A 17,984-nucleotide genomic window follows, 5' to 3' on the forward strand; every position below is an offset into this window, starting at 1 on the left:
TCCAAATGATGGTGCATAAGCAAAATTTAGAAAGAATTTTGGTGTTATATTTCAGCAACCTGTCCTGTACCTGCTTGTTCCTTAAGGATTTAGCCAAAGAAGAGCAATTGTCAAATGCTCTGTGTACGTTTTTTTTCTTTTTGGCCCACAGCCCCACAGCCCAGTGTTTTCTTGCTATAGGCTTTGTTATAGGCCTGTTTATGCAGCAGTTTATCAATAGCCCTGAAGGCATTTCCCTTGCCTTCTATAGAAACATGGCTTTTGCATATTCAATTTAGTCTCCCAATCCACCCTCATCACAGCTGCTTACTTTTCCTGGGCCAGGACTACTGTAAGCAGTAAAGCAGAGAGCTAGTTAAATTCAGGCAAATAGAAGTGGAAAAATTCTGTTTTACTCTTTGGAGTTTTAGGCTAAAGTGGTCCAGCTCAATTCATCCCAGTAATTTCCCATCTTAAAGGATAATGATATGTGACTGCCACTTTAATTACATTTGTATGCATTGATCAGATTTACAACGCCTTATCTGATGTTTAAAAAAACCCCTGAAAATCGAAAACTTTTTGTTTACAAAATCTGATGTGAACTTACATGAGGTTATATTTGAGTTTTATTTATCCCATTAAGAGAGAATCTAGCTCACTGCAGGAATATTAATATTTTAATTATGAGGTATTTTACCATTATTAACTTCCTAAAAGTAATAAAAAAAAGAATTCTGAAACATATCTTGTTCCAAGGGTTTCTATTAAGGGATTATATGTTATTATAATGATGCAGCTATTGTGTTGCTTTTAATTTCATGGTGAATGCTAAGATTGGTTTTGTGATAGTTTTTCCTTTAGGTATGTCTGTATATCTCTACTGTTAAAGTGTATTTTTGTTAGTGTGTTGAGATTGGTTTCGACTGGTTGACAATTTAAAACGTGACTTGCCATGTTATCTGTTCATTTTCATAGGGCTGGGGAGCAGAATATCACCGGCAAGATGTTACCAGCACCCCATGTTGGATTGAGATTCATCTTCATGGGCCTCTTCAGTGGCTGGATAAAGTCCTCACTCAGATGGGCTCCCCTCTAAACCCCATTTCTTCTGTTTCATAGTGTAGAAGTATTCTTTTTCAGTTATATTATTAGTGGACTTGTTTTAATTTTAGGGAAAATTTCAGTACAGATACTGTGAGCTTACATGGAAAACAGATATTACAGCTTATTTTTTTTCTACATAATTGTGACCAATACATTTGTTTTTGTGATGAATCAACATCTGTTTGTATTCATGTTCATGTGATTAACTCTCAAAAGTGTTGTGAAAGATGCAAAGTGAGTATTGTGCCCCAGTTCAGAAGTTTGGCATTGATCTTAAACTGGAACATACTTTTGCCTTATTGTCCCAGCAGTTTTTTTATTTGTTAAATTTTTTTGGAAAAGTAATAGATCACATGATGAAAATTATAACAGTATAAGAAGGTGTTCAATGAGAGTCTTCCGTTCTATTCTTGATTCTCCAGAAGCTGTACTTTTACCAGTTTCTTAGTCCTACCAGCTTTAAAAAAGTGTAATTCATTGTTTTATAAAAGCATATGGTAGGGGCTTAAAGGAAACTATAAAAAAAAAGTCGTTTATTTGAAGGAACACTATGCACTGCTCTAACAGGTAGTGTTCAGTAAAAGCCAAGTGATAGTTTTCTAAGTGACATAAAATTTACATTTAATACAGCTAAATGTTTGTCAGTGTATTGTGACTTCACTCAATATTATCTTTTGTAAAATATTTCCTTTTTTTAAAAAAACTTACTGCAAACAACGGATCTCCAGTACATGTCATTTACTCAGATCTGTCATAAGTACTACTTTATAGCTGGTGACAGTGCATGCACGGCCTTGTGCAGTTGTGTTTGCTGCTTTTGGCCAATGTTGCAAGAACTCTAATTTTGACATGCATTAATCTTTTATTTTGCACTTTGATGGGTGATAGTTTTTAGAGTAACCTTTTGTGAAACACACTCAAGTGACTTGGACTTACATGTTCATCCTTGCTTCCTTGGTACCCCTTTTGTATTAAACACTGCAATTTATAGATTACAGTTATAGGAAGTTATGCTTTTTCTAGCTTTTGTTGTATTTTCAACCTAGATTGTAAGACTGTTATTCTGTAGCTCCAATTGAAGGTGCCTTTTTAATTCCCTGCAGGATGATATTAATGTTGGAAAATCATGTACTTCATCCCATTGCTCTTACTTGTGTCTGTTTCCCCATGCAAGGACCTGTGTCCTGTAGCCATAGGAGCCTCTTCAGTCTGGCCCCAAGGATGAGGCCACCTGTCTGATGCTTAAATGAATTGAGCTAGCTGATTTGAAAACATTCACATATCAAAGAATACAGACTATTCTCTCAGTTACCATGGGTGCTCTTTTTCCATTTTTTTTAGCACCTATGTGGATACCAGTCTCCACAATCCTCAGAGAGGAAAGACATGAAAACTCTAAAATATTCATTTAATCAGTCATGCTTAAGGGCTTTGAGTAAAGGACTCTTAACCTCTTTTTCTAGGGAGCAGTCAGATGGACACTTAGTTATGGCATGAAGAACAAATACATTATTTTGGGAAAAAAAAATCACCTAACTTACCTATTAGAAGAAGCTTATTTTCCAGTGCCTTTTAAAAATATGTGGAGCCATGTCAGTCTTCTGTTTAAAATGTTAGTTTCATTTGACTTTCTACTTTGCCCTTTGTGCTCTTATGAGGAAAAAAATGCATTTTTTGAGTAAAGGAGAATGCAGTTCCTTTTGTTTTCCATAACATTATTTATTGCTTTTATAAAGTGCAGCCAATGGATGGTTTTAGTTCTCTCAGATGAAGTGCCATATGTGTTCCAGCTCACAGTCCTTTGCTAAGTAAAAGGAAACTTTCTGACAGTCACCTGAGCATCATTCTTCTACTTAACAGGCTCATGGCACAATCTTTGGAACAAATTTGTAGAATAACTACCTAGGTTGACTGGCAGATACATGTAATCAACTTCAGTGGGCTTGAGCTGGTGGAAACTATTGAATTGTTTTATTGATGCTTACAACTGAGTTAATTAAAAATTGTTTTTATTCATGTAACAGCCTTTAGAGTTAGCAAGATTTTATGTGATTGGCTTTCTCTGTGTTTTCTCTAAGGAGCTGTGTCTCGAATGACAGTACTGAAGCAATTAACTGGTAAGAGTTTCATATAGAAGTATAATTAAGCCTGTTGTATTTCCTAAAAGTTGTTAACTCCACATCCCTGAGTTTTATATGAAAACTTCATTCAATCCAGCTGGTCCTATAATTCCTGAGGATGCTCAGTACAGGAATGGATGGGAAATAAAAATTAGCCAGTGAGATTAAAAAAACTAAGTAAAATTCTACCAATGAAAAAAGCACCTCTGAAAGAAACCATTTCATAAAATTACAGTTTTAAGCTTTCATTTAATCTCCAGAATGGTTTATAGTCAAATTTATGAAAACATCATCACAACCAGAAAAATCACATTTTATAGCATGTACAACATTGAAATAAATACACGCCAGCTGAAAAGACAGAGTCTGGGAATAATAAAACTACAGCCAGTTTGGTAAATGCAAAAAGAGGAACAGAATCGAAATTAATCTCAGTAATGGATTAAAGCAACAAAAAGATGCTGACTGGAAAAAATAATTTAAGAGGTGCATTTGACTAACATCTCTACATAATTACCTGGCTTACCTTATGGAATATAAACTAGTAGGCATGTTACTGATCTACTGAAGTGAACGTTTTTTCTTTAGAGAAAATTTAAGGAAGACATCAATCTAAATGTCAAATATATATATCAGACTATAAATCACTTTTTACATTTTCTTGTTATGTAAGTAAACTATCAGTATGATAATAGAATTGTCTGGGTTTCTGAGGTGAAATCCACAGTAAGATTACTGTCAATAGGTAGTTCAATAAGTTATACTTAATAGTATGGAAAGAGGGTGTAGCTATTTTATACTTTTCATAACATTTGAGAGTAAGACATTCTTTTAGGATGTAAAATGATCAGTAAGTATTCAGATTTGGAATCTATTGTTAAGATAAGGACTGGGGCTCACATTATATAACCTTCAGTATTATCTTAGAGTACCTGTGGGAAACAGTTCCCCTGTAATAATGTTCTTTTAAAGGAGAAAGTTTATACAAAAATGAAATCATGCCAGTAGCAGAGAAACTCTAAATTCAACTTTGATAGTACCTGTTTAAGTGTTGTATTTCTATTACAGAGAGCATCTAATATACCATTTTAGTTCCATTTCTTTATACTTTTTCTAGTTGCTTGCTTAATATTACTTTGGATCATTATCATTCTCCTACTTAAAATATATTAATATCTTTTATACTTTCTGAAGAAGGAAAAATCTTTTGATAATTATTAAATTCAGCTTCCGATGGTGATTTAAATTTTGGACCTATTAACTTTTAAGAGGCTCAGAGCTCTTCCTTGTCTTATTAGTTAAATCCTCACTTAATCTCTCTGGTAGGAATTATGAATGTGTGTCCTCATTATACCCATCAGCTAGATAAGCAAGAATCTTTTAAGGTAGTAGATAGCCTGCTGGTTTTAGAAGTGTTTGGTGATTTTCATTGGCAGGAGTTTTCCTAAGTATTGGTTTATGGGCATCTCCTCAGATATTCGGTAGCGCAGCTTTTTGGGTGGTAATCTCAGGTTTGATGCCTGTTTCAACCCCTGGAGAGTAGCATTTTCCTCATTAAAACAGGTGGGACTGGGGAGGTTTCCTTCTCACAGAAGATGCATGTATGGAGAGAGAATTTGAGGCATTTCTTTTATGTAAACAATTCTATTCCATACCTGCTAAACAGAAATTTAGTTAGTTCTTTGTAATTCACTGGATTGAAGTTTAGCATGTCCTAATTACAAGAGGTAAGAGTATTTGTCAAGCCTTTGTTATATTGGATTTTTCATAATAGAAACTTCTCTTCTAAAATGCAGTTATTATGATTGAGGTGTTACCCTAAAATTGGATGATTTACAAAAACCAATGAGAAGGATTTTACATACCAAATTTTTTTAAAAATAAGAGCTTATGCTGTAATATTTGCTGTAGCAATTGCTGTAAAACACGTGGTGAGTTGTTTTGTTGAAAAGATCTAGTCTCAGAGCAGGATTCTTCTGTTATTTATGACAGAGTGAAAAAGGTTTGTGTCCAAATAATTCAGTTCTTAAAATTCCTAAATTCGTCATAAACCATTGTCCTTTAAGGATTTATTTGAAGATAACTGTTTTTTAAAAGTTTGAAATTTTGTGTAGAGGTAGATTTTGTTTTACCCCGTTGATAGGTAGTACCTTCTTAATACTAGCTGGTGTTAGCTATAACAGAACTCCAGTGAGGCCAAACAATCCCAAGTAAAGAAGAAGTCTTTTAGAATCAGATTTTCCCTTCTAATACCATTGGAGATGATGTTGCTTTGATTTATTCATAAAGTATTTTAACTGTAGGGACTCTTGGAGATAATAGTTGGGCAAGTGCTTTTCTTTTCAACGTGGTTGGTTAAAGTTGCATTTTGAAAATCACTTATGCTAAAATTGGGTAGGACTGTAATCATGAAAACTGGGTATTTGTGTGTAATCCTGCCCATGTTCTCTTAAAAAGATATTTCATATGCAGATGATAAAGACCAAATCACTGGCTGCACTCTAGGTCTGCTTCTTACTTGTACTTGTTCTTCTTCTGTTTATGTTGTAGAAAATGAAATTCTAGCAACATGCTTCAATTCTGTTATCTTTTTGATACTTATAAAAATGTATTAGGTTTTACTATATTGTGCTTTTCAAAGCCATAACTCTTAAGAACTTTGTTTTTGGATATTGTTTGCTAATACTTTATTTTAATAAATCTCAAAATCTGCTTAATGTGTGTTTTTGTTTGTTTTGGGGGCTATTCTTTTTTGATTTAACATGTTTCATTGAGTGAAGTTATAAAAAAGGATGAGATTATCAGTTGCTGTGACCGGCTGTGTTATCTGTTTGTGCACTAGCGATAGAAATTGAATATACTAGGCCTTTCCACCCAGCATGAGGTTTCCTCAGAAGGATCAGTATGTTTCTATTCTGTTTATAAGAGAGTTGATGTGTTTTTCTCTGTTAGTTTAGTTTTGTTTTGAAAAAGGATTTGAATCTAGAGTCTGGGGTTTTTTAGTTTAACCACTAATTTCCCTTCCCTAGCTCTATCTAAAATTAGAGGTCTTGACCAGATGATTGAGAGACAGAATAGTTGTTAGCAGAGCTGGCTTTGGAGTCTGCTTGCCTGCATTTGAGTCCTGGACCTCAGAGCTTCCTTAACTCTGTGCCCTTAGGCTTAACCACTCTGTGCCTCAGTTTCCTGATCTGTAAAGTAAAAGTCTACTCGTAGGATTTGGGGGAAGTTTAAATAAAGTAATACAAATATAGTACTTAGTGCCCGCCACATCAGAACTCTTTTGTTATTATTATTATCATAACCATCATCTCTTACATTTCTGCTACTTCTTTGAATCAGAGGAATTATTTCTGATGCTACTTGACCTTAGTAGATTAATCCTTGATTACCCACTTTGCGAATTAGCCTTGTTTTTCTTAATTTTCTCCTTTTAAAAGAAGTTCAAAATCACAGATTAGTTTTGTCATCCCCACCAAATGCCTGCCTACTTTTACTACGTTCTGTGTTGTATATACAAGAAGTACAAACTTATTCTAATTAGAAGGGGATGGTGAAAATCCATGTGTCCCCACTAGAAAAACCCAAACTAAATATTTTAACCTGAAAGAATAAATATAAAAGCTCTTATTATTCTCTTTAGAGAAAAGGCTTCATCAAAAGAATCCATATCTGCAAATTGCAAATCAGTTTCTTCTTATGCTTTTTTTTTCTTTTTTTTTTTTTTATTTCAAGTGTAAGGCGTTTAGTAGCAAGTTCACTGTTTTAGAAGCATACTTTAAAAACATTTGTTCTGGCAAAAGATTTCAGTGAACAGTGAGAGGTGGTGTTGGCTTCTCTCAGATTTAAGATAATTAGTTTTCAAATTGCAATAGCCAAAACAGTTCAGGTGACAGGGATCAATTGTGACAGCGGCTTCAATTTTCTTTTAGACGCGAGAACTCAGTGGCTAATGCTATTCCATATTACAGCAGTTTTGATGCAATTCATATTTTATAAATATTTATAAGAAGGCTATCAGCGGGCTATAAGAAAGTATTTCCCCCTCCCATTTAACATGTTAAATATTACTGTGTTTTTTGTTGTTGAATTTGTAAGCCTATCTTAATAAACTGACTTTTGTAAAAAAAAAAGTCCTGTGTTCTTTCCGTCTAAATCACTTTTTGTGGTTGTATTTTAAAGGGGCTATAGGGAAAATATAAGGAAGAGTTTTTGGCACCTTGCTTAACTATCTCCATCTTAAAGTATGTTGCATGGGGGTGGACGGAGGATTTAGGTTGGTGGTTAAGATTATTATCAATATTGTTTCAAGTGGACGTGTGTTATAGTTGCTGTGAGGGGTGTTTCGTGAGGCAGTTTTTTGATGTTTGGGATGGATTTTGAAAGCCTTCTTATACTTTTTCTTAATCTCTTACCCCTTTCCTGTCACCTTTTATTTCATTTTAAATAATAGTTTTATCTGAGATAAATGCTGAGAATTTTAATAGTAGAGAAAAGTATGAACTAAAAATCCCAAACCAATAGTGAACCACTAAACATCTGTGAATGTATCCTTCTAAACTATTCAGGTAGTCATTCTACATCAGTCCTTTCCTTTCTTTGACAAGAATTTAGCTGATTATGGGTGAAGCTATAGCTCCTTTTTTGAAAGGGTTCTAAGAGAAATTGGTTTGGTTCCAAAGTGTTTCTTGAATTCTGTATCCCCAAGAGAGCATTGTCCTCTGAGCTGTCTCTTGTTTTGTTGAATGGCAGACCTTTCCAAAACATATTACATCAAGCTTAGCTCTCCAGATATTTTAATGAGACTGCTGAAGTGACAGAAGGAGCCAATTGGGATTAATCTGGGAAGGCGTTCAGAAAGAAGGAAAATAAGACTTTGGAAAAGAAGGAGAAAGAAAAAAAAGTTTTTCATTCTCCATAGCATTTATCACCGTCCAACATCCTACATGTTTTATTTCTCTACCCTGTTTATAGACTGTGTCATCTCATGGGAATGTAAGCTGTGGCCAGATATGTGTTCCCACTGCTAGAACAGTTTTTGATATATTGTAAGCAGTCGAATATTTGTTGAATGAATGAGAGTACTGAAACCAGATATGATTTTTTATACTAGAATTTAGCTTTAAATTATGTAATAAGACAATACTTAATTGAATGGATTGGAGCTCAGTACTTTATTAGATCTCTTTATTACCCACCTCATAGGAGAAGAAAGGGGGAAACTCAACTAAGAACGTTCATATTTATTCTTTCTCTTTGAGCTTTTGGACCTTTGCCCCAAAGTTATCAGGCTCCTGGATTGTTGCTTAGAGAACCTACAAAATTAACAGGCAACTTGGAGCTTTAACCTGTTGACATTTAATATTTTCCCAGAGAATCAAAAGGGCACAGTTTCCTTGATGTATTTGACAAGAGAAAATAACAACAACAACAAAAAAAGTGTGCTTTTTAGTTCATGGCTTACAGGGGCAGGGGCGGCAGTGTTAAGAACCCTGTAGTTAGATTTTAGTGCCCTGGTTTAGATTCCATAATATCACCCCCAACTGTTGTGCCTGAGGGTCAGGCCTTTAATTGCATTCAGGTGGGGCACCCTATGCAGTGCCTTTGAGAAACAGAACAGTGACCTGTGTTTGTACTTCAGAATAAAAGATTAATTTTGCTAAAGAGAGTGCGTGTGTGATTGTGGGGGGAGAGAAAGCAGAGGAGGGTTTGAAGGGCTATGCAGACATTAGTTAAGATTAATGGTAAACATCCCTTGGTTGTCTTTTCTTTACATAAAATTCTGTGAATTTTACAGAATTTGTTTAGGCCAAGTTAATGATGGCAGTGAAGGTGAAGATGATGAATGCAAGCACAAACTCGTTATGTATGAACAGGGAGCCTGCAAAGATGATCTTCATATGAAAAGAAAGGTGCTGTCCTTTTACTGTCTGTTTAATAAACTGCTAGACGTTTACCATACCCATTTTCTCTCCTTAATCGTTGAACACCTCTGTCCAGCTGCATACCACATTTCCCAGCCTCCCTTTCAGCTGTGGCCAGTCATGCGACTAAGCTATGACCATTGGCATAATAGCAGAAATGATACGTGTCATTTTGGCATAATGCTCCACAGAGGAGCCCTCTTGCTTTTTCCCCCCTTCCCTGTGGCTAGAATGCAGATAGCATGGCAGGAACTAGAGTAGCCACCTCAAGGTGGACACGGGAGCCAAGGGATGAGGGCGACAGAGTTGTGCTACTCTTGGAAGGTTATGTGGAAAGGAAACTTGGAGGTGGGGAGTGCTCTTTGTTGTAACAGTCAGGCTGTAACCTGGCGAGTCCTTACTTGCTTCTTCACTTACCCTCACCAGACCTTTATTGCGTGCTTACTGCAAGTCAGGCTTCAGGCTCGGCCGCAGAGCTGTCGCAGGGAGTCATTCCTGCCCTCATGGAAAGCGAAACTATAACATAGTTTAGTGGTTTCAGTCTCTATCTAGTTAGGGTTATTTGATGAATTTTGGAGGGTGGAGGAGGGGCAGAAATGGAGAATCAAGGAGACTTTAAAAAACAGGCTCTACTCCTGTTTTTCCGAATATCTTGATTTTTTTCTGGTCCTACGTGAGCAGTATCAGGTTGTTTGTTCATTTGTTTAACTAATATTTGAGGGCCTATTAGATGTCAGGCTGAGGAAAAACTGAATAAAACAAAAATACTTTCTCTCAAGCATCTTCATTCCGGTTGATGGAGACAAAATAAGACAAAAAATATATAGGGTAGTGGTAAGTTCTAAGGAGAAAAAGTAGGAAAGGAAGATTTGAAATGTCAGGGGCGGGAGAAGGAAGGTGGTTGAAGGTTTAGATCCAGAAACTAGAGACGGTCTCATTGAGAAGGAAATCTCTGATCAAAGTCCAAGAAGAGGTGAGGGAGTCAGTATGTGAAGTAGTGATTTAGTTGATTCTTAGTCAAGGCAATTCAGAAAGCATATGAATGACATGGTAAAGAACTCAGCTTCCCTGCAGGAAAAGGAGTAATTCAAGCAGAAATAGCTAAAGGTACAGACTTTTAAATTGCACATTCTTTAGTCTCTGCAGGATACAATAATAACTGAAGTGTTACATAGATGGAGACAAGAAATGTCAGTTGCTAACAACTTGGTGGATTACTACCTCCAGGAAACAGGCCAGTTGGAGGCCTGATCAATGAGGAGTGTTCAACTCAATATTTCATCTGATGCAAGTTTAGTTTAAGGCAGCAAATCAAAGGTGAAGTGTTGGGATGAAGAACCCACAGGCAAGAGTTTACCTTAACCTCTAGCTGTCTTTCCATTATATTCCAGTCAACAAATACTTATTCAGTGTCTATTTTGTGCTTAACGCTATGCTGGGCCTTAGGAAAGCAGCAGTGAGCAGAGCAGGCACATGCTGTCCCTGACCTCCTACAGCTTACACGGCAGTAGAGGGGAGACGTTAGGCCATGAACTACAACAGAGTTACTTGATGGCTGCGGTAAGGGACCTGATCGGCGGCTGTGAATGAATGTAACTGACCTCCTCTGAGAACTCGGGCAGATCCATTTTGAGGAAGAGATAGAGACCTGAGGGATGAGGAGGCATTAGCTGGATGAAGGAGGGGGGACAAGCAGCTTAGGCAGAGAGGCTTTAGGGATCAACGGGCCACTGTGTCTTGAGCCTGGAGTGCAAGAGGAGTGTGAGGGGATGAGGCTGGAGAGGTTGGTGGGGGCCAGAGGATGCTGCATCTTGTAGGCCAAGGTTAGAGTTTTGTTTTAAATCCTGAGAACAAAGAGAAGCCACTGGAGTGTAAGCTGGGGCTGGAGGCAGATACTGGGATCGGACGCGTGCTTTGGAGAGAGGCAGAAGTGAATGCTGGGCTTTGAATTCAGGTCACGTTGGTGGAGATGGAGGGGAGTAGATGGAGCAGAGTGGTGTCTAGGATGGACTGCACATGGGAAGATGAAGAAGAGTTCAGGGTCAGGATGACCACCATGTGCTTTTTACTTTGGGCAACCAGATGATGGCTCAGTTTACTGAGATGGAGAAGACTGGAGGAAGGTCTAATTTATATGGAAAGGTGATGAATTTTAGTCACTGAGGGAAAGCAGTTGCTATTTTTGCTGCTGCAAACACTTTTGAAATGGTCACCCTGATGGCGAATAATAAGGATAGCTCACATTCGAGCACTTACCACATGTCAAACATGAGCTGAACGCCTTACCTCCAATGTCTCCCACAATGGTGAAAATCCCGTGAGCCAGGTACTGTTATTGTCTCCATTTTACAGATGAGGAAGCAGGTTTTCGGAAATCGAGAAGCATGAGCGTGGCATGGAGTGGATGGCCAAGGTCAGGTTACCGGGCTCCAGGACTCTGGCTCTTGGTCTCTACATTATGCTGCTTCTCCTGGTTCCTGGCATCTTTAACCACTTCCCTAATTTCCACCCTACCCACCCTCTTACTCCCCATCAGAAATGTCTTCTCAACCCTCTCTCCTGCCCCAGTGACTGGTTATGGAAGAGCAGCCCAAAAACGTGTGTCATAGGTCCTATTCCTCAATTTAGCTTGTAGGCCCAGCCCTTCCAAGGTAATTCCAAGACATCATGGGCTTGGTGGAAGAACAAAGGGCAGGAGGATGTGTGTGCATAGATCGACCTTCCTGATACCCATCTAAATGTCCAGTTACCACGTTATAGTCCACTTACCCTGCATATCAGCAGAAGACAGACATGAACTCAGCTACATCCTTTCCAGAGGAGAATCTGGGTCTAGGTCCCACATGACAAAGGACCCATTACTGCTCAACTAGTCTAACACTAGCCTAGAGATGAGAATGAAATTATTTAGGGTCACAGCCCTGGCAAAAAGCAGAACCCTAGTCCAGTTCTTCATACTGACCCTGCTTGGTTTCTAGATTCCAGATCTACACGGCGCAATTCCTTAGGAATTTCTTCCAGAAGTACCTGTTCATTTGAAGTGGGCAAACCTTTGGCTGAGGTGGCTAAGACCACTGAAACCCTGTAGAGACATCAGAAAGATGGTTTCCAAGTTATCTCCATCTTAGCATTTTTTAGCTTTAACCTCTTGCTGCCTTGGGACAGTGTTGTATTACGGGATCCCAAGAACCTCCTGGATCACTCTGGCTTCAACTGGTTCTGGTCCAGGAACTTCAGATGACCTCTAAGCCAGAAGTCCACTGATAATCCCCCCCACCCCCGCATTTTTTTGTGGTCACAGTAGAGCTGTGGTGAGAGCACATCCTGTTCGTGGGTCAGCTTCTCCCTTCGGCAGTGCTGCCTCAAGCCTAAGGCTCAGTTACAATAACAGCTAATATTTGAGTGCTAGCATGTTACACTGATTATATCATTTGACATTCAACCCTGTAGAGCTAGGTGATATAATACTCATTTCACAGATAAGGAAACAGGCTAGGATAGATTAAGTAATTTGCACAGGTCACACAACCAGTGAGCAGTGGAGCTGGGGTTTAAAGCCAGACAGACTCCAGAGCTTGTGCTTCTGACCACTCTGCATACTGCCTTGAGATCTATCCATGGGGAGATGTGGAGGCGGAATACGCTATCTCTACATTAGTCTCTTACCCCTCACAGACCCCAGACTAAAGCTGGAGGGTCCCGCATATCAGCAGTGTGTGATTTCATTATGCCAGCCAGGGCTCTCATACCTCCTTAAAATTTATTCCATTTTGTCTTCTCTGCAACCAAGGGTCACATGGATTAGCTGAGTTACCATTACTATAGGCTAGAAAGGTTTAGCTACATTTCCAAAAACCAAACTGTTCTGTGAGGTTATCATAGAATTAGCTCCATTAGGGCTTGGTTGGTGTTAGCTCTCCAAGACATGGGTAATCAAGCCCAAGATGAACTGTCAGCTGCTCATCTCTGCTGCTTCATGGGATAGGAGCAGGAGGGGATCTTGGGCACTGGCTGAGGAGGAGTGGTGGTGAGGAGCCCTAGCCTGAGACTGGAGCCGTAGCAAGTCTTTTCCCAGCCTCAGCTGGGGTCCTTAGATGGGTTTCAGTGTCAACCCTCACAAAAAGTTTGTAGCACTGTGTGCCTGTATGCATTTTGCCTGACAGGCGTCCTTAGTATTCTTCAGATTCTCAAAATCGGAGTGACCCCTAAATGGTTTAAAACTACTCGATTAGATAATCTACCAAATCTCCTTTAAGTCAAACATTCTCTAAGCTCCGGTGTCCTAATGAGCCAGGTGACTCCTGAAACTTTTAAACCACCGTAAAGAATTCTCCCTAGAATTAGATTAACTTTGAAAATGGTCAAGGTTATCACAATTCTTTCTATTCCCTCTCAGGTTCTTTGAAATCTGCTCCTCCAAGCTGGGCTTATTCATCCATTGCTTTCCTGCTGTGTTTTCCAGAGCTGGCCTCCCTGTCTACCTTGGGCAGAAGTGCTGAGCAGCTGCCCCCATTGCCTGACCCTCAGGCCCGCCCTTCACCAGGTGGTTCTGGTCCAGAAAAGGCTCCTGGAAGGGCTCAGGCCCAGAGAGGCTCTGAGAGCGACGGAGTGGATGCCAGGTGGGAGGAACCACCCCACAGGGAAGGTCTCCATGGAGCCCTATTAGAGGGAATTTTTTTTTTTCAGCAGATGAGGCAGCAATTCCTCTTTGAGACCCACTCGGAAGACACTTGCCAGAGCAAGTAACTGACCCTGGGGAAAGGTGGAGCTGGAGAGGAGCAAGCATCATTAAAACTGACCTGGGCCACAGGGAGGTGGGAGGCGCGCTGCGCTTGGGTCTCAGCCTCAGCTCAGGATCGCCCTGCCCTTTATCCCCCTTTCCCAAGTGGCGCAACCAATGACCAGAGCGTCGTCAGCACTGGGTCTAATTCGGTGAGGTTTTATTGTAGAAATGCGGCCTCTGGAGATGGAAGACACTATTTCCTGACCACAGGGTGCTGCAGGTGGGACCCTGCGCCTCTAGACCGGCTTCCCCTTTGCGCGTGCGGGCAGAGAAACTGGGTCCTCAGACCCGGGCGGGACCCATTGAAACTCGAGTCCCCTCCTTCCCCAGGGGACGAAGCTTCCGAGAGCCATCATTCCCAAGTCCGGCTGAGTTCACACTCAGATCCTAGTGGGACTCTCGGTGCAAAGAGTGGGAGAGGTGGTAATAGCCGTAAGAAGACGGCTGCAGGGCCGGGGACTCCGGACAGGCAGCTCCGGGCTGGCTGCGCGCTCGGGTAGTTGCGCGCTCACAGCGCCTGCCCCTTGGGTATGCAAAGTAGGGAAGTCAGCGGGCGGCGAGAAAGGCTCCCTTGTACGGGCAGGAGCGCCGTCTTGCAGGAAGGCACCCCCTGCCCGCCCCCCCACCCCTTCAGCTGGGCCCGCTGTCCAGGGAAGAGAGAGTCCTCCAGGGAAGACAGAGTCCTCCAGGGAAGCAGAACCTTAGTTCCCTGCGGCCACGAGGATCGGGACCTTCTACAGCCTCCTAACGCCTCCTACTCCCTTGACGCCCAGGGTGCTGCTCGAGGGCGGGAAGGGTGTTGGGGTCAGGGCGCAGTGTTCCCAGGGGCGTCAGATGCACCCTGCCTGGCTCACACCGACTGCTGGTGGCGAGACCGGCACCGGGCGCCTGCCGGCGTGGCTGGCTCCGCCGCTACACCGGCCGCATCTTCCAGGGCGCGCGGGCGTCCCGCAGCGAGCGGTCGTGGGGCAGCGCGGCGAAGGCCGAGTGGCGCAGCTGGCAGCCGATGAAGAGGACGACGAGCGCCACGGAGAGCAGCAGCAGGAAAAAGAGCAGCAGGTAGGTAGGCAGGTCGGGCTTGGCGGCCGCGCCGTCCCGCATCCCGCGCGCGGTAGCTAGCTCCAGCGGCAAAGCGCCCTCCGCCTTGACCGTGGTTGCCAGGGCCAGCGCGCCGCCTACCGCCGCTTCGGGGCCGCCCGTGGCGTTGAACACGTCGCCGTACATGGCCCGCGGGGCCGCCGACCCCGGCCCGACCGCCTCACTTCGCTTTGCGCCGCCCGGCGCCGCCCCGCGCTTCCATGGCGTGCCCTGCTCTTCCCGCTACGGGTGACTGACCGTGAGCCAGGTGCCTGCGGGGTCGCCGGAACCGCGGAGCCCCCGGGCCGCCGCCGCTCCGTAGCCAGCCGCGCTCAGCTGCCCTCCCCGTGGGATGGTGGACCCCACGGTTCGGAGCTGGACGGCTCGGCGCCCGCGACCCCCGGACTTTTCGGGTTTCTCGCCGTCGCAACCCGCGGTCCCGAATCAGCGACCCGGGTTTACGGCCGCCCTCTCAGCTCGGACCCCAGCTCCGGTGAGCTCCGGGCTCCGGGGCGCCCCTGGGCTACAGCGGCGGCGAAAGCTGAGTGGTGAGTGTGGCCGCAGCTCGGGATCCCTGCTGGGCGCCGCCAGAAGCCGAGTGCACAGAGGGCGCAGACAGGGAGTCCTCCGCGTCCTCCCGCGCTGCCGCCGCTGAGTCTCAGAGCAATTCTGCAGCCTCGAGTCCCTGTTGAGATGCCGGGTGTGCGGAGAACCTGTCCCCGCTGGCTTCGGCTGCTGCGCTCCTGTCTCGAGCTGGAGACTGAGCTCTGAGGCGGCCCGCGCGCTCAGGTCCAGGGCGGGGGGGTGGGGGGGTTGGAGGGGGGCGGGACTGGCGGCGGCTGTCCCCGGGGAGCGGCTGCGAACCAATGAGAGCGAGAGAGGACAGGTATGCACACACACACACACACACACACACACACACACACACCCCGCCGCGCCTGGCCTCACATCACTCTCGGACAGAAGGACACACAGAGAGGGAGGGAGGAAAAACACAGGGTCATGGAAAGACAGACAAAGAGACGATTACAGACCTGAGAATAGAGACACACGCAAAATAGAGACAATATGGACAGCCAACCGGTTCAGAGACCAGACTCAGATAGGCATGGATACCTGTTTTTGTTCTTGTGGACATTCTCCTTCCAGGCACAGCCTGGTTGGCTCCAAGTCCCAAGACTGGGTAGTTTGGGGAGGGCAGGGAGGCCCTGGGTAAGGGCAGAGGGCTCCCAGACAAGCTGGGGCTGGTTCCGTGGGCCCAGGCTCCTCTCTAGCTGAGGACACATGTGCTTCCCCACCATGAGCTCACTTTATCAGCGCCCTTGGCCTGTTCTGCTCAGGCACAGAGGGCAAGAGGAAGACGTGATGCTGGCAATGGCCCACCTGCCCTTGGCAGCCCTGGCAAAGGCTTGGTGGCCAGGACAGGGGTGAGCAGTCAGCAGAACCAAGGGGTGTCTCCTTTCCAGGAGTCCACACTCTTCACTTCCTTTGCGAAGTTTTCCAAGCCCCCCAGATTAGAATGGGAACCAGTGGCCTGGCCACCGCAGCCCCTGCACTCTTCAAGAAGCACTGACTGCCCTGGACTGTCATGGTCTGGCACGAAGCTCAAGGAGGCAATCGCCCTCAAGGTTCTGCAAGTGCAGGGTCAGGAGGGAGTGTGCCTCCTTCCATTTTGCACCCTGGGCACCTCAGTCCTCACCCTAGTCCCAGCTCTGAGACCCCTACAGGGTCAGCCAAGGTCACAGCCTTGTCTCCCTCCCCCACACCTCCTTCCCCCATCAAGGGGTACAGGATGTGGGAGAGCTTGGTGAGCACCGGCTGCAGGAACCTGTGGGAAGATGAGTTCGTTATTCGCCTCTTCCCCACTGCACCTCACACCTGCCCACAGGCTTAACAAGAGCAAGCAAGGTGTGCAAGGCCATCCTCGGCCAGAGCGCATTCCCACAAAGCCCAGCTCAGCCCAGGAGAAACGCCTCTGCGAGCTCTTTGTAACACTGAATTGTGGGCCTGTCCTGACCCTACAGAGGGTTTGACTGCTTGCTAAGTGAGGTGCAGAAATGCTCCGGAGACCCTCCTCAGTGTTTTCCTGCAGTTCCATGGACAAGGCCTGTGGGGAGCCTCCCTGAGCATGGGGGTGGGTGTGGGTGTGAGGTGGAGAGTGGGACCTGGCAGGACTTAGCATGACCCCATCTGCCCACCTTGGTCCTGGGGTGCTGCCCAATGTGCTCCAAGGGCATAGGGCCCTGAGCCCCTGTGCCCGGCCGCTGCTTAGGCCAACTTCTCATCTTCCAGATGGGAAAGCTGGCTCCGAGAGGGGCAAGGTTTATCCATGTTAGCACAGGACAGCCTCCACGTAACAGTGATGCAGCAGCCGTGGATGTGGGCTGCTCAGGCAGGGAGCAGAGTCCCTTTCTCTGAAGGCCTGAGCTATTTGGGATAGCATTTTACTCAGCCAGCAGGATCCCAGGGACATTATGTGAAACCGGAAGAAGCTTCCTCAGGGACACCGTCAGCCAAGGGGAGAGGCAGCATGTGGATTGGATGGAGGGGATTTTATCCAGGTGAAGCCCCTGCTGTCAGTAACCCTCTGGGTCTTGGGTTTTTTGTTTGTTTTTTAAGGTACAACAAAATTAAAATTTTCTTTTTCATTAAAGATTGTGCCCATCTGAAAAATATAAAATGAAGAAAAACATCAAAATATTTTTGGTTTGTAGCTTAGTTTGTGGTTTGGCCTGGAACTTCCTGCATATGTTTGTGTGGGGAGTCATGGTGGCCCTGCCGACCCCCGGCTTCCTCTCCACCCTGCTCATGAGGTCAGGTAAGACAACCAGGCAGTGGCAGGAAGGCTGGGTGCCTCAGCTGGGAGGTCCTAAGTGGAATCTGGGCCAGGCCTCAGCCTTTTGGGCTATAAAGTAAGGGTTTATGGTAAGTGATTTTGGTTTCCAAAATTGTGCTGTGATCATTCAGGAAGTGGGCAAAGAGTAGGGGGTGTCT

The 17,984-nt window shown here is 44.0% G+C and overlaps 2 protein-coding genes across 3 annotated transcripts in view; one reads left to right on the top strand and one right to left on the bottom strand.

The window, feature by feature from the left end:
• Positions 1-9,058, top strand: part of SMAD5 (SMAD family member 5) — a 53,731-nt gene extending 44,673 nt beyond the window's left edge. The window contains exons 7-9 of one of the 2 annotated variants that reach the window (XR_014296490.1): positions 958-1,320; positions 3,165-3,203; positions 9,004-9,058. Coding sequence is in view for 1 of the 2 variants with exons in the window: in XM_082650754.1 (XP_082506880.1) it covers positions 958-1,101 (144 nt within the window). In the remaining variant the exon portion in view is untranslated. Of the gene's footprint in view, positions 1-957; positions 7,331-9,003 lie in introns of those variants that run through there. The other variant, XM_082650754.1, reaches the window with a different exon arrangement.
• Positions 9,059-14,825: 5,767 nt separating this feature from the next.
• SMIM32 (small integral membrane protein 32) lies at positions 14,826-15,137 on the bottom strand (the record flags this gene model as incomplete). Its single annotated transcript, XM_082650003.1, has 1 exon — positions 14,826-15,137. One exon carries the CDS (start codon positions 15,135-15,137, stop codon positions 14,826-14,828), a length of 312 nt encoding a protein of 103 aa, XP_082506129.1.
• Between the last annotated feature and the right edge of the window lie 2,847 nt (positions 15,138-17,984).

This window comes from Grampus griseus, assembly GCF_964374135.1.
Source record: "Grampus griseus genome assembly, chromosome: 3".
Taxonomy (NCBI): domain Eukaryota; kingdom Metazoa; phylum Chordata; class Mammalia; order Artiodactyla; family Delphinidae; genus Grampus; species Grampus griseus.